Below are 24,337 nucleotides of genomic sequence, written 5' to 3' on the forward strand. Positions count from 1 at the left end.
AAGGATGTTTGATGTTTACACGTTCGCACATAACAGAATTTAAAGAAACATTTAAAAAATACTTTAAAATCTATTAAAACATGATCATTTCAGTGTATAACAGAAGACTTCTAAAGGGAATTTTGATACAAATATTTTTGATACAAATAAACAGAACTAGGCATAGTTAAAATTTTGTTAAGTTGTAAAAATTTACCAAATGAATTGTAGCGTTATTCTCAATAAGCTCTATTTGGTCTCGCCAATGCTTTCTAAATATACATATATAAATAAACATACAATTAAAATGTGTAACAATAAAATATAAAAAATAAATTTGCTAATCTATTGAAATAAACAGTTTTCTGCACATTTCTGTACAATTGAGTGATGTTTGGTTTTTGTTTCTTTACACTAACTCAACCAGCTTTTTGCGTTTGCTTGGCTCGCTGCAACGCCTCGAAAGCCTCGATTTCCTTTTTCTCCTTAGCACAGTTTCGCCGTTCGTATTCCAACCGATGTGAAATTATACGCTCAACAATGCGTTCTGTTGTCATTGAGTTTCCAGAATCTATGACTGTGAAAATTCCTCTAATCTTTGGTATGCCATATGGATCGATGTTGCCGTTTTCGAAAGCTATGGGTGTCTGACCATGGCAAACCACATCCACCCTAAAGTGATCCAACAGGTCTTCAGTAACGCAATAAGGAGCACCGATGACAACTTCGTTGACGTGCTAAAGTTAAACAAATAATTTACATAATATTTCCAATTGCGACTACAAATATTTAAGTTTCTTAACTTACCTTGCAAGCCAGTACACTTAGAACACGTTCATGTAGGTTCATAATTGGATAATTGCTGCCCTTATAGGAGTTTACAACGGGATCTGTATGCAACCCAACAATCAAAAAATCTCCCTGTTCTTTAGCTTTTTCTAGAAAGTCCAAATGGCCAACATGGAACAAATCAAAAGCACCAGCAACATAAACCTATATATAAAAGGAGAAAGTGAATAGTGAATATAAAAGTTAAGGATTTAAACCAAAAATCAGTATAAACTATATTTCCCTACCAAATAACGATCTCCTAACCATCAAAAACAGTACACTTGTATATAGTAAAAATCACTCTCTTTAATGTAGGGCCGTGGCCGTCATTGCATATATTGTTATTATATGCATACTTATAATACTGATATTTTATTATTTTATATTTGTCTATAAATAAGTAATGAAATAATAAATAATACTCTCTCTTATCCATTTTCAAATTTTGATACTGGTCTGCTTGTGTAAATAGAATTGATAACATATATTGAGTCCTCTTCAATTAGCATTTCAAAATAATTCTAACTATTCGTCTCATAAATCATAGGCGCAGCTACAAGTAGACTACTATCAAGAAAGATGTATCTTTCATATTTCATAATTAAAACAGAATTCATTGAAAAACCCTTATCCCCAATCCTAATATTGTGCAGCAATAACAGATAATATTACAGAGAGCACATTTTTTTCTTTCTAAAACTGTAAACGATCCCAAAATCGTTCATGCACATCATGACTATGTTCATGTGGAAAATACAAACACAGACGAAACGGAATAACGACAAGAGATTTCAAGAGCGACAGTATCTATGTCACCGTGCTACTTGCCTATATAGACAATCAAGACAATTTAACTCTTACTTGGCCTATGAATTACAATATTTACAAAGTAATAGTGCCAAAAGCTATTAAGCCCATGTCCCATCGCAAGAGAAAAATGGCGGGTAAATTACGAGAATAAATTAAAAATTAGTTTGAGTAAAGGTGTTGGAAAGTTTGCCATGCTCAATGAGACAGAGTTATAAAGTTATTGGTCTCAAATTGGTGTTACCAACTTTTAATTGTAATTGAAGTATAAGAATTATTTATTAATTAGCGTTAGATGATTTGTAAAGCAAAAATAAAATTGTTTTAAAATTTAATAGAATACCATTACTGCCCAATGAAGCTTAGTATATACTTTATAGAGAATGCAATGGATTTTTGGTTTATACCATAGTCATTGGAATTTTGAATTTCTGAATTCACAGATAGCGTCACAGCTCATTGAAAAAAAATTTTATGGGAGACGGTATCAAACGCTTTACCCAGGCCTAACCTATAAACACAGTGCGCTTTTGAAAATTTTGAATATGATCTCGCAAAGAGTTGAAAAAAAAGATACGACATTTTATACCTCTAACGTATAAAATTTTTAAAATTATACATATTTTTTTAATGAAAGTTTAAATAAGCACATTCCAAATATAATTAAAATTTAAAAGTTAAAATAATTAAAAATAACACGAAACAAATAATTGGTTTCTGTTGCGAGTAGAATAATTGGGTAAAGTATAGATAAAATTTATCACAAAAATTCTGACAAAAACCAAATGTTAAATTTAATAATTTTTTTACGATTTAATTCTAATTGAATTTTACACAATTTTCACATCCGTGCAATACTTTAAAAATAAAACGGGTTTTATACTCGTATAAAAGAACAAATAACTATTCTCTATTAAAGATAGAGAAAAAGAACAAATAACTTCATAGCAAAAAGTGTGTTCTTTCTATTCTAATTTGTCATTGATCAATTCATAAGCAGTTTTCAAAGGTCTCTTTGACCTTTGATTAAAGATCGTCTTTCGACTTAAGTGGATCCGAACTTTTTTCGACTCGCCTTCCGAATCTCACTTTGTTAGATAAATATACTTACGATTTTATCACCAGGTTTTGGTGCTTTCCCATCACTGAACTGTATGATTTTCTGAGTTGTAGGTAAAAACTGACTAACGCCCGTCCATGGACTTTTGGCTGCAGAATCTTGACCCATATTTGAAGAACCTAGCAATATATTAAAGCAGCCGATTATTAAACAATTTAAAATAAAGTTTTGAAGGAATAATTTAAATGAAATAATTATTATTTACATTTACAAACACAAATTTTCGGTTCTTTTTGACATTTAGAGTTGGGTATTTCAATTTCGTTAATAAAAAAATAAAAAAATAGTTCAGTTTTCACAAAAGAAAATAAGTAATTTAATAAAATTAATTAAACTAAAACTAAAACATATTAAGTCGTACTAACCTTCTTTTTCAATGTCATATTCTGAGGATCCCTGACGGAAGTGGTTACGAGTTAAAAGCAGCATACGACCCACTAAATCAGTTGTAGAAACTCCGGCTGTACGTCGCACTTCTCTACACAAAAATTGTTCATAAAACACAACTAATCGAATGGATTTAATTTACTTACTTGTAACGATTTGCAGATTTGACAAGATGGTATGTGTCCACACCTTCCGCTGTCATCGTTATGTCATCTTATTAAATTTTAAGTTTTATTGAAAATTAGTTTTTTGGAAATACATATTTCAATCAACACTTACCACCATGGACACAAAAATCACAATTATGTTCGTCTAAAACTTCTAAGGTCGTAACATATGGTGCGCCAAGTACCACTTCATCAACCCATTTAATGCCTTTTACCATTTTGACACGCTCTTCTTCTGTAAAAACGGGTGGTCCTTTGTGTTTTGTTATTTCTTCGTCTGTGTGAATACCTACAATAACCTTATCACCAAGTGCTTTGGCTTGTCGAAGGGAATTGGCATGACCAAAGTGAACCATGTCATAGCTAAAATGAAAATGAAAATAAAAACAAATTAAAATATTGTGTTTGTATCATTGTGTATTGCAAATTCAAAACAAGGGAATCTAACAACTTATGGACAAATATAGCAGTTTGTCCATGCTACCTATTAAGGCATAATTTGTAATAGTGAATAAAGAAAATGTATTTAGAATGTGGTCGAAAGATGTGAACAACACTATGGTTATCTAACACGAATTAAAGTGGGAATTAGGCTCTGCCAAAATCCATGTACTCAAATTTTAATCTTATTGATTTATGGATTTGTCACATCGAGTGACTTGATATGGTAAGATTCCATCATCAGGGCACAGATTTGGTTCAATTTTCCCCTGTCCCCGTCTCTTTTCCATTTCTAGTTTTTTCAGTTTTTTTTTTATTTATAAAACTGCGTTGTAACTGCGTTGTGATTCTTACTTAAAAATCGACTAAATGGAATCTAATCTATTTCTCACAATTAATAGAAGCTTCTATTTTAATTGTATCCGCTTGTTTTTAGAATACATTGATTATAACAGAGGAGCAAACATCTACATGGACAAACACGTAAAAAGCCACCAGTCAGTTGAATTGATGCAATATTTTCTTCCAAAAACGAGATCATAGCAATTCAGGTTTTAATAGGGATCCACTGAGCATCTACAAAAAAAAACAAGACTACTTCTCCATGCAGTCTCCAGTAAGTGATCTGGATCGAATGAGTTCGGATGTAGTCACATCAATAGACGGCAATTAAAGTCTGAAGTCAATCAATCTATTGCACTATCCCACCGAGTAGACAAAATTCCTTATCATTGGTACAGATTAAAGTCAATCTTCTTTATATTTATTTCATCCACATCCTACCTCATGTTACATTTTTCATCTTCATAATACTGCAACATGGCTTAATGTAACTATTGTTTGAGGAACCTTAATTACAGCTCTATATTACATGACGCCGTCTATCTATTCAATTGTCCCATTGTACTTAATTTACTTGTTGCTCCATAACACTAAATTGTCTAGATTCTTTAGCCTTGGTGTAGCTACCACTCAATTACCCGATAATGGTATATATATTTCACATTCTACCGTGCTTTTCACTTTTAAACTGAATATCATTTTACTTTCCATTGTGGCAAGCAAAACAGACAGGATTTTGTTATAATTGATAAGACTTTGGAAGGCGTGTTTTTTCACTATTTGGATATGAGTAAGATTTTTCGTTTAAGTTAGGTAATAAATTTTTAATATTAAGAACGTTATTTATTTTTTTTATTTTTTAGATAACTTCATTTTTAATACACAACTAAAAAGTGGTTCTTATATTTTCTATCCAAAAATAAATATTTTTTAAGTTATGCTCAGCTTACACTACTCGTACTACTACTAGTATACTGATATTCTTTACAGAATTCATATTTTCTGTATATGTATGGGCTTATATATCGAAATATCTAATATCTATAAGATATGTCTCCTATATTACGCAGCGATTCCTTTAAACCTTTTAATTATGTCCCAGAATTGTCATGGATATTGTTTAATAGAAAGAGATCCTAGCTATTAAATCAACAAATAAATACCAGATTTGAATTTATTATTTATTATATATATAGGTATGTTATATACAAATGAAAAATTAATGATTTATAATATACTACAAAAAAATCTGTGCTTTCGAAGATTACATTAATGAATTGTTCCAGTTACGTATGATTTACTCAAGAGTTGTTATCAATTAAAGGGTCAATAACATTAACCCGTCAACTATTAAATCTATGAATACATAATTCATTAATGAAAAATAATATCACGCTATTTCTAGTAGCAAACAAAAATATTGTCAATAAAAACAATATAGAAATTTAGTCATATATTACATTGTCTGATCATTTAAATATGGAAATATCGACATTATTGATATCTTAAGATTTAAATAAAAAATATAGCAAATCAAGAACTTTAAAAACATATGGAAGATTAAATAAAGTAATAAATAACGTGCACTGTGCCATTGCGCCTATTTCAAACGGTGGCGAGCTCCATCGAGTGGATTATGCGGAAGTTGGCAAGATGAAGAGGACGTAGAATCTATCAAGCACTTCAGACAAGGCGACTTCAATGTCTTGGGGATCGCTTTTTCACTGGCTTGAAAGAGATAACGAAAGCAAACTTATCGGATCTCATCAGCTTCATCTGGAAAACCAAATGATTTAACAACGATAACAAAGGTTAGCAACTCGCCTATCCTGGCAAAAAAATTTTTGAGGGCATCACAATGGGCAACATATGCTTCCGAGTGGAAGTGCTAATAATTGTCAGCACGCGCCTTCTGAACCTAACCTAACCTAAATAAAGTAATAAACTTCAATCAATGGTAAGAAATTCCTTATATTATTTTTTAGATTTTTTATAAACTGTAATGGGTACCTTGTTATATGGATATTTCTGGAAACTATAAGGCTAACGAGGCGACTAGAAATGACACACAACTTTTCATAACAACAATTTTAATAGATGTGGGCATCACTTTAGATTCAGTTGACGAAATTATAAGAGGACGAATTATAAGACGAATTATAAGAGTTCCATTAAAATGGTGGTAAATAGTAGTAAATTATGGTCGTGTGCGAGTTCGAGCAAATTGATAGTAAATTGAGGGAAATAGTAAATTATGTCTGTAAATTAGGGTAAATTAGATAAAATGTAGGTAAATTAGGTATTACCATTGTGAACATTTTATAAGATGTTTAATAAATAAATAAATAAATTTGAAAACTTTTAACCAAAAATAAAAAATAAGTGCAATAAATAAATAAATGTGCAGTGCAAAAAACCCTAGGAAATTTAAAATTACTTTACCACAATTTACTCGAACTCGCACACGACCTATGTATATATATTTTAGAAAACCTCACTTAAAACGTATTAAATGTTTGAACAACGTTTTTAATTAAATTATTACGAAAAAAGTTGAAGGGTTCAAAAGAACGATATTTGGTTCTGTCGTCAATCAAAACACTTTAAGTAGCGTTCACTCTTTGATGAATGCAGTGTTTTTAAGTATTCTATACTGAGATCTTTTACAAAATCTTTAATTATTGTATAACTAATTAATAGTAATGTTTCTAATTAACATAAAATATCAGACACGTATGCCAATACTTGTCACAAATTGGTAGGGTCTACTACAACAATGGCGAACTTATGGCACGCTCATGGTTATTTCTGCAGCACGTGCGCTATCCCTAACGGCCGTATGCCAGGTGTGGGTAAAAATATAAGGGTTCGTTTATATGTTTTTTTAAACAATTTATATTGATGCTAAAATCTGTGCAATCCGCAGGGTTGTTGTTACTAAACAACAAAAAATTCTAATATTTGGCACGCGCTTATAAATAGATTCCCCATCGCTGGTCTAGTGGTACCACCTCTAATTATGCACGTCACAACTGAACAATTCGTAATGTTATTCCTAATTATAGATACTTACATGATAAGCGTTTTTGCTGTTGATGTCAACAACATGTGCAAGTTTAATTTATTTCAGTATTTCAGAAAGCAAAAAGCAAAAAGCAAAAAACACGTATCTCAGTCTTTTGCAGTTTTCAGTTTTGAATGTCAGTGTCAATAGCAAATGTACTTCTCCTATATGTATCTAAGAGACGTAATCATCAGGTTAAATATCTGAAGTTACCTTTTCATGTTGAAATATTGTACTCTCTTTTAGAATTTTGAATAAGTGAAAATTCTTATTAAATTACCGCAATTGAATTCATTTAAGTCACACAGACTTAAAATTCTTTCTATCAAATTGAAATTTCAAAATCGCTTACTAAACGGAAGTGCGCTTGTTTATGATAATGCACTTTCAAGTGACATTCATGTGCTCACATATACTTCCAGAAGACCAAAGTCAAGGTCATCCATTTCATACGTGCCCAATCCGCAGTTCGAGCGCGGTAGAAAGTATTTCATACTTGCATTCTTTGATAACCAACTGTGTATGTAGAATGTCAGTGATAGCACTGAGCATGGAATGGCGTTAATATCACACATTATCATCAGACATTAAGAATTATGATTTAAAAACGAATATCAAGAAATTTCTATATTAAAGGTGAAGTTGGATATAGCAATATTACAGCTAAAATACACATCACATTAGGTTACTAGAAAAGATCTTAGATTATCGATATAAGTTGCCTTTACAGTGGGTACATTTATATCTAAACCGACAAAATTGAAATTTGGTAGGAATAAGAAAGTATAGCCACACAAACTACACACCACAGTATGTACATCGCAACGAAAGACATCTGGAAAGATATTGCAGGACTTATCGATAACCTTTATTTGAAATGTTAGAAGAATCGACAGTCTCCATTGCTCTTCAATATATGGTATACTCCGAGACCATTTTCAAAGAAGCACTACATGACGCGACAGACGAAATTATGGTTAACGGAGTACTCATAAACAATTTAAAGTACGCCGATGATAAAGTGCTTATTGCCAATTCACTAGAGGACTTACAGAATCCTTTAGACGCTGTTGCACTGAAATACAGAGAATACAGCTTGAAATTGAATTGCAGTAAAGACGTATTTAACCATAAAAAGAACCGCTAAGTACAACTACTTGGAATGCCAGCTTGATGAGAAATGGGAAAACAGTAAAGAAATACGCATCTGAATTCAAAAAGCGAGGTCTTCTTTTATCAAGGTGAAAAGCTTGCTATGTTTCCGGGACCTGTCGTTACGACTCAAAATAAGAATGCTGCGATGTTACATATTTTCTATACTCCTCTACGGGACAGAAGCCTAAACGTAGTCTTTTGCATCGATGAATAAACTGGAGACCTTTAAAATGTGGTGCAATCGACGCTTGTTGGAAATAAACTGAACAGAAGGAATTACAAATGCAGTAGAACTTCGGTGTGTCAACAAAGAGACAGAAATACTAGCGACAGTAAAACGACGAAAGTTGGAGTTTTTCGATCATATTCTGAGGCATCCGGAGAAGTACAGACTACTGAAATTAATCATTGAAGGCAGAATCAAAGGCAGACGTGGCCCTGGGAGTCAAAAGATATCATAGCTGAAGAATTTACGTCAATGGTTCAATAAAAGTACAGGATCACTTTTTCGAGAAGCTGTAAATAAAGTTAAAGTCGCAATCTTGTTAGCCAACGTTCGAAGCGGACAAGGCACATAGAAGAAGAATCGAGTTTTGAAACCATTTATTATTATTATAGGGGGGCTAAGACACACTACGACCTTAAGGTATATTCTAGATTTTCATGTATTTCGAAAATTTTTTTAGTTCAACATCTTGATTGCACTTAAAGATGGCTGCACTTCTAACTAGAGCAACACATTCAGTTATTAAAAGTGCAAATACTTAAAATGCCAATTTAAAGAACTAAGCTAATGTTTGTTTCTGTATAAGACCAAATAATATAGTATTCTCAATAGTCATCTTTTCATTTGTCTTACAAAATCCTCTACTAACATACAACTGGAACTTGTCCATAAATTGCTAGTATAGATCGTATAAGTTAATTCGTTCTTAAAAACAACGTTCAGGTATATAAACATCTCACGGGGTTTACTAGCGGAGATTTACTGAACTTAAATAAAAAATATTAGATCTTATACCATTCACATACGATTATTTCGTCTGATTACTTACGGAGCTTTTAGATTATGCAAAAAATATATGTAAAACCATAGATTCTTATTTAAGATGAAACAGATTTATCATCCTGATCACTTATTCTTAATAAGAGTTTTAACTTACCAACCATCACACCACGCTACAATTTCCTTTCGTTTTTCGATTTCTTCAAAAAAGCCAATTTCCTTCTGATTTTCGATTTCTGCATTTATTCCAAAACATTGTTTCAATAATAAAATTGTTTTGGTGCACAATCCCACTTCACTCATTTTGCAAACTAAATAATTTTTTAAATGATAATGCCTAAATCTATTATCTCTCTCACTTTTGAGGACAAAACAAATTATATAATAATTTTAACATATAATAACTTAAAATAAAATTTAAACATGTTTGTCATATGTGACTTTGATTAACAGTCCTGAATGAAAGTTTTTCTTGTATTGTACTTATACTAAGCAAAAACATGAACTTAATAATCGGAAGTGGTATTTATAGTCTTAAGGACGTCCAAAATAGGTATTTGATTCATTTGCTTAAACAAGCATGCGATCACGCATTCTTAGTGACAACAAGAGATATGGCGTTAGGCATCTCTTACAATTGTTGCTAAAACTAGAAAAAGATGAAGAAGACCAAACTCTGTAGTTACTGGTGTATACGAAAACAATCAAACGAGAGGTTGGTGGTGCTGTTAGTAAAACTAATAGACCAATGGACTGAATTAAGATTTGAGTATAACTGCCATACAAAATGATGAGATTGTATCCTTTTTCTAAAGACATACTGTTGTACTCTATACGTATGTGGAGTATTAGTTTCCATATTACTGATACCTTATTTTTATAAATGGATATTAATGGTTCAGATTTAACCGTTGTTTCACATTCGATAAAACGAAATGCATGTTTTATTGTTTAATTACAGTAGATAAATATTTGACACTTGATCGTTATACAGTAACACTAGTATAACGATCAAGCTTGTCGTTTTTTATTTTCTGCTTTTCCGCCAGGCTCTTGTTTATTAGTTTCTTCTGGTGTCTTATTTTTGCTCTTCTCTTTTGCATAGGGAGACTGTGCTTGACTTTGTTCACTTGCTACTGCCGGCTACTATATGTACCAAATATTCCTGTAATTATTATTTTATTAGGGTACAAATGTTTACGTTTTGTAGATCAGTGCTTTTACAGTCGCAAGCAAGAATCAATGGTTTTGTTTTGGGCCTAACACAAACCTGACATGCATACATGTACATATGTTTCTTATTGGATAAATGAATAATCATTTTGATCGAAGGCGCTCTGCAAAATAACACTAAGTATTATATTTATACATATCTATATTCATTATTAATACACTATGACTGTTTAATAAGATAAACATTTTTTTTTTAAACTAAAAAAAACCCTTCCCGAAAAAATTTTTTGCACAAGCCTGTCCTGGCACATGTACAATAATCATTCGTACAAAAACACAATTTTTTTTATTACTCCGAGTTAACAATATGTTTATCTTAGTTGTATGGTTAGTTGCAGTGGCAAGTCAGCAGGTATCCGTTCGTTGTCCACAACTAGCGATATTTCGCCGTTTTATTACCACATTCTTCACAATAATCCCTAAGATATAAAAAGAAAAACTAAATTTATCCTTTTGAATTAGGGTATTTTAACAGATCTTTCATCCTTATCAATGTCAATCAAACTTTTTGACAAACCGGCAATAAAGTACTCTCTAAAAACCTGTTTCTAATGGAAGCTAAAGCAAGATAGCTACAAAAGAAAGCCCTTATAATTTTCATAACTTCTACAAGCAGTAATTAAAAGCAATGCGTAGTTTCTCTGCGTGTGTTCCTATACACCAGTGACCACAGGAAATTACAGTAAGCCTTGAAGTATTAGCGCGGTCGCTTTTATTAAATACCCAAATTTTAGTCTGAATGCCAATCAGACATTTATTCAATATAGCTATTATATTAAATATCAAGAACAGTTAGATACGCACAAAAATATTTCTACGATCAACCATCCAAAAGGCAGTTTTATTGTGTGCTTCTGTTCGATATGTATAAGCTTATTGATTCACTATGGCGTGTCTTAGTATATCGGGCGAATCTTAACGAATGTCTATACTTGAACGTCTGATCTAAAAATTTATAAACTTATATGTCTATCCCACTATCACATTTAGTCAATTGGGATCAGCTAATATGATCTATTTTGGTATAACTAAAAAAAGTATCCTAAACCAACCTGTAAAATTATTGATAAACATAACAACACCTATTGCTTCTTAACTGTATACCATATACGATAAAAACCAGATGAAAGTACTAGATCTATTGTCTAACAATCACAGAACAAGAGCAGATAAAATGAACAGATGTTGCATTTGCATTTTTAAGTATCTGCGGATGTCAACGTCTTTAATTGCATTCATGTAAAACGATAATGTGCAATAGTAGGCGATTAATCTGAATACCTGCCGCCTAAGTGGAGTCCAAGGAACTTTTTTTCAACATGTATGACGCTTCAGTGCTTGCTAATAATCTGTTTTTGTAAGGAGCGTATTTAAATAAATGAGTTATATGTAAGTTAGTAGATTGAATAATACGACTACAGATAGAATAATCATCAGGCGCTCCTAAAATACATCAACAATTTTCTTAAGCTTCATATTAATAATTATAAGTTACAATATTAATAATTATATTGGATTTTTTTGTATTGAGCAGTGTTATACTGCAATCTGAAAGATGTACTATATTGTTCTATTGCTGGAGAAACGCTTCCTATTAATTGCGCCTACTGATAAAAATCACCACATCATTTGTGTTTTAAAACTCTACCTTTTTTTAATTTCATTATATATGTTATGTAGGTATGTATGTATAGAAAGAAGCGATCATTTATAAAACATAAAGACTTCTAAAATCGTAGTGCTGCATTAGTTTCGAAAAGGAAATGGTTGTGCGGATGTCGTAAAAAAATTTCAACTTCAAATGTGTTCAAATGTGTCAATTTGTAAATTAAAATGATTCTATTTGTTTTAGAAGAGTACAGTAAATACAATATTATTTGCACAATCAAACGAACCATGACGTACGTCTTTGTTGTAATCTTTTACCTATCATATGAGCATGAAAAGTCATTTTCGAAGAGCATTGAAACAAAGGGGGCCGAGGTTGCTAATTAGTTATAAATTTAACACCATCGTCTCCAAGTGTTTTGTAGTTGCATAGCATAAAAACAGATTGACAACAGGGTAAATGGAGTTACAAAAATGCACATATAAAATTTATAGATGTTCTTTCTATGTAATTTGTTCTATGTAATTTGCAAAACAGACACATATTAAATTTTAAATTATGTATAAATCAATAATCCATACGAGATTTCGTAGAATTTTCTTTTAAAGTTTAACTCACCAACCATCACACCACACCCGAATTTCATTTAACGGCCGTAAAGTATGGGTGGTACCATTGACTATTTCCAAGCCGGTCACCCCATTGATACATTCCCTTACACTCGATTTATTACTCATACTATATATGTATATATATTTATATTTTAGCACACGATTGTGGAACTATACTCTACTTCCGTATATCTTTGTTAGATAAACCAATACACTGTGTTGTGTTTTATTTTCTAAACACACTTATTTTGCCAACACTCTGACGCGTATTACTGTTTCCGTCCTTTCAGTAAATATATTAAGTTTCAATTATATTATAATGAAGGCTATTTGTTTTCACTAATAGAATAAAGAAAGACTAATACTTATTTCATATAAACACTGTAATAAAATCTATACAATTTTTTAATTCAATTTTTACTTTAAAACCGTTTACAAACTTTAAAAATATATATCAGTTTAAACGAAACGGAGTTATCAAATACATATGTTATTACTTTTTTGTTAAAATTTTATACGAAACTATTTGTCTTCCCCGAAAGATTATATGAGACTTTTGTAGTTTCATGTATTACATGCTTATATAAACCAAACAACATATGATGCGACCGCACAGGGTTACCAACCCACAAAACACTGGTGGCGCAAATTATAGAACCATAACATAGTTCAATCACTTGCAGTTAACAATTGTTGATGACTGCAGAAAGTGCCTTCCATAGCTTGATATTGATTTAGTTCGATCGGCTTTCTTCGATAAAAATTTATTTATATGACAAGTGCTAATATTGTTTCTGTAGCTGCCTCACGTATGTTTTGTTACGTCAAAAGTAATCTAAATATTTAAAGGCCATTAAAAAGCTACTATAGAGTGGTAGATTTGTAGGAAGCAGTTAACCGATTTACATATAGATGTTTAAAAAAAAACTTTTTATTTGAAATTTTGATATTTATTACTAATATTTTTTCGTAAGCTAGCTTTACCTTGTATACAGAAGATTTTATGAGTATATTTAACAGAACGAGTTGCTGTCAAAATTATATTTTCACTTACTTAAAAAGTGTTTCTCTAATAAACTTATAAATAACATAAATTGCACGATTTCGGTTTTCCAAATGTGTTGATTTGACAACAAATTTTGCTAATTTAAAATATTTTAAGCAATTTTTTTTATTACATAAGATATTATATTAAATCACGTTGCCCAGGATATCGAAATGTTCTCAAAATAATTAATTATTAAAAATAAAGTAATCTAAATATTTAAAGCTCATTAAAAAGCTACTACAGAGTGGTAGATTTGGACTGAAGATATGACAAAGGCACTGTAAGAAAAAGTTAACCGATTTACATATAGATGTTTAAAAAAAAACTTTTTATTTGAAAACTTTTCGTTTATTATAATAGAAGAAAACTTAATATGCACATAATATTATAATAAATTACTTCACTTTATATATGGTCTTAATTACAAATGTATTAATAGTTTCCAAAATGCACATGTAAGATGATTTTGAATAATTATATATATAATTGAAATATTATGGTAACCCTGGATATAAAATATGTTCAACTCGGAGAAGAGAAAATTGTGCCTCTTGAGAGAAATTGTATAAAACAACATTTTCAACAACAAATCTTAGACGTAGGGGTCCATTCCAAACATTTAATGTTGTAGGGATCAATAGATTAATTTTATAAAAAAAATATTTCCATATATATATATATGCATATATTGCTTATGTGTTTTATTTGTCATATATTGGTTTTAATTTAGTTGGTTTTCAAATTAAATAAGCATTTATTACTATAAATGGCATAGATACATCTCAATCAATATTGTAAGATAGTAAATACTCGTATATTGAAGCAATAATTGAACGATTTAGCATATCGACATAATAGGGTCATATATATACTACTATCATATTGTTCTGACTTATCTGCGCATCCTACCCCAAATTGTTGTTCGTTTGCATATCAAAATGTGAGTATAAGAAATTTGACTTATATGACAAGCTATGGTTTTTAACGTTGTATTTATTTCATTTGTACAATTTACGACTTTTTTGACAATCTATTTAAAGAGAGTTTAATATTTATTCGATTTGCAAATGTACATTGATCAATTGATAATCACAACTAATGCCAATAAAAGATTAATGAAGTTAAATGAGACGAGGTCTATAACGTTATGACAATGTTGAGTATTTGCTTAATATATTTATATTGTATATTGTTGTTATATTCATAATAATGTGAAATTACCATATCAGATTTCATAAATGTTAATGGTGGAAATGCATTTATTAAATATGAAGAAAATTTAAATAAAACAAACCCAACATTAGGAAGAAATGTATGACGTATGTATATTACCAAGAGTGAGAAAATATCATCGTTTGTAAAAAGTTGTTATCAACATTTTTAAATATTAAAATAATTTTAATACATATTTTTTTAATTAATATGAAAGAACATAGACCTATTAAGTGGACTCTGATCACAACAATGTTCCTTATACGGAGCACATTTTCCCCTTATGATGTTCTGAGTTCTCAATTCTTATCAGCAATTTATGCGTGGAGCGTTTAGCGGGTGAATGAATTAAAATTGATAAATGTCACGCCACTTTTTTAAATCCGTTTAGATTCAGATTCAGCGAGTACACGAATAACAAGTTATTTATTCTAATAAAAAGTATTTCTCGTTTTCCGCTTGATTACACAAAATATAAATGAAAACAATGATTAACACAGTTTTGTTTTCGAACAATCTCGATTGAGAATTACAATTGAAAGACTTAACTGCACTGCCAAAAAAAACGGAATGCGTTAATATGTCAGAACCCCAAAAACTTGATTTTTCAAACCGAAACCATCGCACCACTTACGGCACTTGCAGCACTACCATGATGTAAACGTAGAAACTATGCCTAGTATAGTTGGATATAAAGTTGAACAAAATACATTTAAACATAAATCAATCAATCGAATTAAGGAAATAGGAAACAATTTATATACAGGGTGTTTTCTTCAATTAACGTAATATATGAAAAAAATGCTAGAGAAACTGGTATCTTTTCTAATTTACTGAATTAAGAATTTATGTACATTTGCATGTCAGCTGTTCTTCTTGGTGGTATTTTCAGGATGTAATTATGGGATAAATCCCATAGTGAGCTCCAAAAATACTTTCTAGTGTAGTTCCCCTCGGTACAATAATATTTACGCCAAATGTTCTGCTTTAAATGAAAATTATTTAACTTCGAAGAATACGATCAATTATGAATCAATTAGGCATAAAATCACTGTAATAGCAGTAGATATCCGCTTCATCAATTACGAGTGTAAGCAATTATAAATAATAATTATTAATAATAAAATATAGTAAGAATAATATATTATGATAATATATATATTATTGTTACAATATGTTATGTACATTATTATTATGTATATATAATAACAAGTGCATATACACTTAAGTGGTACAAAAAATAAAATAATAATAAATATATAACGAAAAAAAGAAGCTATAAAAATATTGATTATATATCACTACTTGATAAATTTATCAAGTATTTTTGTATACTTTGAGCGGTTAATATAATATAAATATAATAAATAAAATATAAATAAATAAGTCAATAAATAACTTAATTATAATAATAGAACTTATTCGTTCTTTTCTTGAATTCTCGGGCTTATCCAATCGGTAAACTTTTTTATTTTCACGCTGGCAACACTTTTATACACATTCTGTAAAAGTTTAACGCATATCGTACGATTTGTTTTTGTTTGGCGTCTATACAAAGAAGTCGAAAAATGTTCGTGTAGTGATTTTTAGCGTCGTTGTGATGTGATCAAAGAGATGATTTCCAACGCAGATAATGACCCCACATCCCACATTCATCAAACGCATCATAACTGATGAGTTCGTGATGAGACATGGGTCTCTAAATTTGACATGCCCTCCAAACAACAATCGACCGAATGGTGCTTCGAAAGTGAGCCGAAACCGAAAAGAGAACGCCAAAGTCGGTCCAAAATCAAGGTTATGCTGACTGTTTTCTTCGATATTCGTGGTGTGGTGCACTATGAATTCCTTCCTGACGGTCAAACGGCCATTCGCAAAAAGAGGCCAGATTTATGGAAGGAAAACTCATGGATTTTACACCACGATAAGGCACCGGCTCACACAGCGTTGGTTGTGTCGCAGTTTTTGGCCAAAAACTCCACCAATATCATCAACCAAACACGAAGCACCGTACTCTCCAGCTATAGCCCCGTGTGACTTTTTCCTCTTCCCCCAACTCAAATTGCCATTGCGAGGAACGCGTTTTGAGACCATAAAGGCCATAAAAGAGAATTCGCTGCGTGAACTAAAGGCCATACCTTCGACGGCCTATAAAACTTGTATGGAAAATTGGATCAAGCGTTGGCATGCATTTATTGCCGCAGTAGGTGAGTACTTTGAAGGCAATAATAAAGAAAATTATTAAAAATTAAAATTTTGCGTGTTTTTTTAACTTCTCGTTCTTATTTGATCAAATGGTATAATCAGCATATACATATATCAGTGACGACGTGTGCTCTATCTGAAAGGGTGTGCGGCTCTTCTACAATGTTGTTTTTACATGTACCGCTTAAATCATAAAAGATATATAGATGAGATGTTTTATTAACAATAACTATATTACATTTAACAAAATTATATATACAATACAACATTTAACAATTCATTAACAAAATAACATATTAAATATATTAAATTAGTAATTTATATATATATAAATATATATAATAAGTTTAATATTATATAAACACAACTTTTTACATGTTTTTACATCAAACCATCAAACCAACTTTCTTCAAACAAGAGTCTGTTCTCAAAACCATTCATGTTTATGCAGTGATCAAACAAAGTCGAACTCACTTGCAACGTATAAATGTGCGGCATACTATTGCGCACATCTAGCGAAAGAAATTCGTAGGTAATACTGCTGAAAGGGAAGAGGTGAAATGTAATTGAAATGTACGGTGATGTGAACTGCAAAGTTTAGCGCATACCTAACCGCCACGGTTGCCACTTGAAAATTTTTTCCGTACCAAAATTGCTTAAAAAAGGTACCATTTCCGTAAAAAAGGTCCAATTTTATTCTGTTGTATTTTAATAAGAAAATACAATATATGTATATAAACTGTACAATAGATATAGAACAGTATTATTTTGTCCATTTTACTGTTGTGCACACCTAACGACAGAAATTTGTGAATGGAATTGCTTCAAGAGGAAATACGATTTATAATAGATGTTCTGCGATTTGAGCTGCAAACATATGACCACCACTTAACAACTATAGCAGCTAACAAAAGAAAATTGATTGAGTTTCCATAGACAATTATATTTAATTGTTTTTGCTGAAAATTTAATCTCTAACAATATATACATATGTATATGTAATAAATAATATTAATTCTCGACGTAAAGATATTTGATGAATTTATGTATTTTATTTGACATTTTCTAAATTACGTTAAGATGTGCGCTGTACACCTCCGCACCTAAGAGCAGTCGTCATTGAAATATGTTATGTATGTATATGTAATATAATCAGAGTATAAAATATAATCGGAATATTTAACTTAAACCATCAAATTTAAACCAACAAAATTTATCACAGTGAATAAGGGGAGGAAACTATAATATTACCAAAAGTTAAAAATATCGCATTCTTCGTTAAAATCAGTTGTTTCTATTCTAAAATTCTTGTTTCCCCCGGTAACAACCATAAGCTCATCAGAGGTTCAAAATTGAAATGATATAATTGTGCATTGTAAGACCATATACAGAAACTTATTTAAGAGGGATTTGGGAAAGCTAACTCAATGTTTTTATAAAACAATTCAATTGCAAAAGTCATAAACATCTTATGTAAAATAATCCGAAATATCTAAGGGTGTAGGTTTAATCAAGTTCATTTAGAAGTAGTATCCAATCTCGCTAGGGTTTCGGCCACTGTCGTTATTTAATTAATATTGGTATAATCATCCACTATCACCCCCTTCTAAATATTTAACGCTGATGATAGCTCCAACTCAGAATATGTTGAAGAAGCTTAAATATATTGGCTGCTTGGTCCACGGAAGGTTTTTATTTCTTCTTCTACTATCTATATCTGCAAAAGCGTTAACTATTCACCGAAGATTTTTGTCTTTTCCGAGGATATTTGTGCATTGATATCTTTCATATAAACACATCGAAAAAATGAAAACGTCTTCCTACAATAGGCTTGCAATGTGAATCCCTAAATTTATTGTTATTTATTAATGTATTTTTGGCTCTCATGAATCACAAGGCCTTCACTCGATTTTTTATTGCACTACAATCTTTTTCATTTACCTATATATTATATTTAACAATACACTTCATTTGTTACGTTAATAGGTTCAAGTAATCGCACCTCGCTCAATCAAAGCGCGGTGAATTTAAAGGGCATGGCTTCTAAACCACGAACACTTACTATATGCCAGTGACGACGCGTGCCCTATTTGGAAGGGTGTGCGGCTCTTCTTTAATGTTTTTTTTACATGTACCACTTAAATTAAAATATATGAGATGTTTTATTAATAATAACCATATTATATTAGGCAACAATATATTCGCAATATTATATTAACAATTCATTAACAAAATAACATATTAAACAAATTAAATTAATAATTTATATATAAATTTAATATTATATCAATATGGAAGAAACAAAACATTTCACATAATTCTCGTAACATCAAACCAACTTTTTTCAAACAAAAGAGTTTGTACTTAGAAACATACATGTTTGTGCAGTGATCAAACAAAATCGAAACCACTTGCAATGTGCGCACAAGTACCCCGCACCATAAGAACAGAAATTCGTGGGTGCTGCTGTTAAAAGGGGAGAGACGAAATGTGATAGAAATGTATGGTGAGATGAGCTGCAAACTTCAGCAGCTCATGCAACTACTTTGGCAAATCATAATGTTGGATTCGTATGCATGCAGTTGATATTCGAATACAACAAAAATTTACTCTCATACAATTCCCACTATATAAATCTCTATCTCTGATATTACGAACGGGAGCACACGCACATTATTTTGTTCATATGCAACGTATGAATGTGCTGCCAACTTCTTTGCACACAAAGGGGAGAGACGAAATAAAATAGAAATGTTCTGTGATTTGAGCTGCAAATATATAGGCACACCTAACAAGTATAGCAGCAAAGAGTATATATACTCTATGATAGCAGCTAACAGAAGCAAATTGATTGAGTTTTCATAGACAATTATATTTAATTGTTTTTGCTAAAACTTTAAAAAATATATATGTATATGGAAATGTAATAATTAATAATAATTCTTGATGTGAAGATACCTAATAAATTTATATACCTATGTTCTTTGACATTTTGCAAATTATGTTAGGGTGTTCACCGCACACCTCCGCACCTTAGAGCAATCGTCACTGCTATATGCATATAGGTATATTAATATAATATTAAATATTAATATTAAGTGTTATTACTCATTCTTTTAAATCTTTTCCAAAAAATAATAGTAAAACATAAAGCTATCTTTGGTAATTATCCTAGGAAAATGAGACATGCATTATATAAACGATACATGTACTGTACTTATTCCAGAAAATATTTTTGGAATAAGTTTCGATGCACACATCATCCTAAACTGCGTCTTACCAGAACTCTGCAGCATTTGCGGTTGTAGTACACGTTTTAAGATGCCCGGGTGACCAGTGTTATGGTATTATTCTAGTGTCAATAGAGACATTTTAGTTTGATTATTTTTTTTAAATTAAATTGATTTGAATTGATCTTTAGTTGCTTATTCTTTAGTACCACCTAAAAATGAGATTATCCGCAAAAATGATCGATTTTTGACTTTAAATCTGTATTTAACAATTTAACAATGTATTCGAGCAATTAGATGGACTTACCAACAGAATAGTTGGATAGTTGGAAAGTGTTTCATTATACTCTCTCTAAAGGAGAAACAAACGAAGAAAAGAACAGCGAGACCATATAATACGAATTAAAATCTTCAGCCATTATATTGTCAATAACTTGTTTATATATATACATATATATATATTATAAAGCAATGCTGTACCAGTGGTAAAGTTTTAAAGTTTAAAGTAACAAATCACGCTGATGAACATCTTATAACATAACATGAAGCCCAACAATGAATTTCATTCCCACAAAGCAAGGACAACGAATATATACTATACTGTTAAATAACTCAGACAGTTTTTAGAACAAGAAATAGATAACAAACTAAGCGAAACTTCCCAAATCCTGGGAACTAATTTACAGGAACTTCATACACACTACAAGGCTTACTGCAATCCTTTCTGGTGACTGGTGTGTAGAAACCCCCACAGTGAAACATCTCATTCTTTTCAATACTGCATGTAGAAGTTTTAAAAACTTACGGAAAGAAGAAATTTTCAAGAATTTGCTTTGAGACCAACCAGTTGTGGCTACCAGAAAAAAAAGATTTTCAGCTCGTCTGTTAGTATCATTTTATCTATTACGTAGAAAGTTACCCAATATAGAGCAGTAGATCTTGAAAAAGACGGAAAACCCTTTATGGAATAAAAATGCTATCACAATTGTTGGTAGGTTTTGAAAAATATACAAGGACAAGAAAAAACTAATACATCAGAGCTGCATTTCAGAAATGATCAGATTCTATAAACACGGGAAGCAATAACCATGCAGTGAATTAGACATTGAGCTGGTTCACATATAATATTAATATATATATATATATATAATATACAATATAAAAAACATATACAAATTATAAGTAACGAGTTATAAGATAATTAAAAATGTAGTTAGCAATGCTACGTTCTCATATAATATGGGGCACTAGGATATGATGCACTAGGATACGGTGTAGGTAAAAACACAAAACTATTAAAAAACAAAGAAAAAATGAAGCTCAACATTTTTTTAAACGAAAAATCAACAGAATGATATGATGCGCTACCAACTATATATGTATGTATGTATATTCATTTGTGGTTTCCGTGTCATTTCAGCGAAGAAGAAAAAACAGATCATTGTTGACTGAAGTACATGTAATACAAGCTTAGTAGGTATTTCCATTTTGAGGTACTGAGGTTTGTATGCCTGAAGAATTTTTATATTCCTGTATCTCTTTAACACACCTTTTTATAATCTCATACATAACTTGAAATAATCTTCTATAATATTATTTTGCTTTCGGACATTGGGATAACTTCTCTGATATTTTTTTTCACTAAGAAAACAATATATATATATGAATGAAGGTATTTGTATATGTGAAAATATATGTTACATATTTGTAACAGAATGAGGTTGACGTCGTGATTGTATATACTACATATATATCTATATTCTTGATCTGAATGATGTGACGAATCGATTTACCGATATTAGTCTGTTTTTTTATGTGTATACTTACCAGTCTATTAATAAGTAAATCATATTCCGAGTATTTGCGATTATAAAAGGAATGTGAAAGTAAACGACATAGAAGCTTGAATATGAATTGGGTAGCTCTGCCATATAGCACTATAAAGTAACTTTCTAGAATTAGTTTACATTAATTCATTCTAATGTAAACATCAAAAAGTAAATACAAATTTTTTAAAAGGAATTATTAAATCATTGAATGTTTACCTATACATTTCATGTTGTTTTGATTAGTTAATCTGGGGTAGATAAATTACTCTGGACTTGCTCTAAACAGTATAATCGTTTTTTATTGATCGATCTGAAGTAAATAGTTTACTCTAGACTTACTTTGGATAATGTAAACGTTTTTATTTATACATACACATCTCTATTAATTTCCAATATATCTAAATTATATTACAAACCTGTAGGATTACTCTAAAAATATTTATTCCAACATTTTGGAAACAAAAAAACTGCAAATTTATTCTTAACACTTATTGTCGAGCATTCAGACGTGCGCAGTAACTCGGTAAGTAAAAATGGTTCAAGTAAGTTTATTTCTGTGTAATTGTAATGTTATCGAGCAACGTTTTGAATACCCCTAATAGTTATAAGTTTATATTTATATTTTAACTTTAATATTATGAAATTTATATCAATGCTTATATATTTGCTGTTTTGCAAAATATTTGAAAGAGTAATTAGAACATTATTACAAAATATAATTACAGAAAAAAAGTCTGTCCGTCCGAAATATCTGAAATATGACTACAAAGAAAACCATTTTTCAATTCATCGTACAGTAATCAGGGTATTGATCTCTTAAGGATTAAATGGACAAGTTTCAACAGAAAATGCCCATATTATATGAAGTAATCCTACTAGCATTTATCTTGTATACATATTTAAAATATTTGAGAATAGTTGAAGTATCATATTATATATAAAGATATCAGATTAAATGTTTAACATATTATTAATAAATTACGGTAATATTTGTCATTAAACCAGAACAAATTATGGTAGCATATTCGGGACAAATAACTTTCAAAATAACTTAACACATTCTATATAGAGGCATTTATTAGCAAGTATACGTGATTGTATACTTGCGGTATGCAGATTTTAGATCATCGAATAATCAGCGAAGCTTGTGAGGAATATATAAACTAGTCAAAAAGATTGGAGGGACTCTGTAGAAACCCCTAGCTAAGAAAGAGTAAAAGTGCCCAGTTGCACTAACTTGAAAAAACCTCAACTTAAGACATGATTGTTAATTTTTTGATTTGAATTGTCAGAATAGTGATATTGTCATCGGTACCCCAACCGATGATAAAAGTTAACCGCAAGTGTAAAAACTGGTAATAGAGAAGTAAACTGTTCTGCGGGTACTTTTAAGTAAATTATTTCAATAAGCAAGTTCGCTTACGAATTACCTTAAAGTCTCAGAACTTATTTATAGAAGTATTTATAGAAGTATTTTTATAATACGTCTCCATAAATAATTATATAAATTTGTCAATAACAACTTTAGAAAGGATTTAATATATCATAATTTAGATAATTTGGCTCACCATTTTAATATTTATATTTTGATCGCAGTCAATTCGTGTCCAAAATTTTGTATTATTCCATTTTAACTTTGTGGTGAATTTTTGTATACTGCTTTATCGACCATGTGAAATTTCTATCTCTACAAGAAACCTTTTACTAGTGAACATATTTATAAAACAAATACTAAATGTTGTTTAAATACAATTATAATAGATATTCATAAGTCTTTTAAAAACAATACTGGTAAATACAAAATTAGTACGAATATTGACATAGCTAACACTTAAAGAAAATACAGAAAAATTTCTATTGCTAGGATTTTTATTGAAAAACAAATATTAGCAGTACGAATAACAAATAACCACAATACTTATTAATAATTAACATATCTCCAATTCAATATGTTGTAATCTATCACTTTTATATATTATAATATCAAAGTTATTTAATATAAAAGTTTAAACAATATAATTTGTACACAAAATTTGAAACGCACAAAGACTTCTGCCGCGC

General features: G+C 30.4%; 1 protein-coding gene across 5 annotated transcripts; it reads right to left on the reverse strand.

Annotated features, from left to right (window-relative positions):
• Positions 1-204: 204 nt before the first annotated feature.
• On the reverse strand, positions 205-23,955 carry LOC119687977 (ethanolamine-phosphate cytidylyltransferase). 5 transcript variants are annotated; one of them, XM_038102556.1, is made up of 8 exons: positions 23,845-23,955; positions 3,404-3,654; positions 3,271-3,337; positions 3,103-3,215; positions 2,943-2,966; positions 2,729-2,856; positions 787-972; positions 205-716 (listed from the first exon to the last, which is right to left on the reverse strand). In XM_038102556.1, exons 2-8 carry the CDS (start codon positions 3,645-3,647, stop codon positions 399-401), a joined length of 1,080 nt encoding a protein of 359 aa, XP_037958484.1. In that variant the 5' UTR covers positions 3,648-3,654; positions 23,845-23,955; the 3' UTR covers positions 205-398. The 5 variants fall into 5 exon arrangements, with proteins under 5 accessions (XP_037958484.1, XP_037958482.1, XP_037958480.1 ...); XM_038102554.1 differs by lacking the exon at positions 23,845-23,955 and adding an exon at positions 12,760-13,153; XM_038102552.1 differs by lacking the exon at positions 23,845-23,955 and adding an exon at positions 9,457-9,673.
• Positions 23,956-24,337: the final 382 nt, after the last annotated feature.

The sequence above is a fragment of the Teleopsis dalmanni genome, chromosome X, assembly GCF_002237135.1.
Source record: "Teleopsis dalmanni isolate 2A chromosome X, ASM223713v2, whole genome shotgun sequence".
NCBI lineage: Eukaryota > Metazoa > Arthropoda > Insecta > Diptera > Diopsidae > Teleopsis > Teleopsis dalmanni.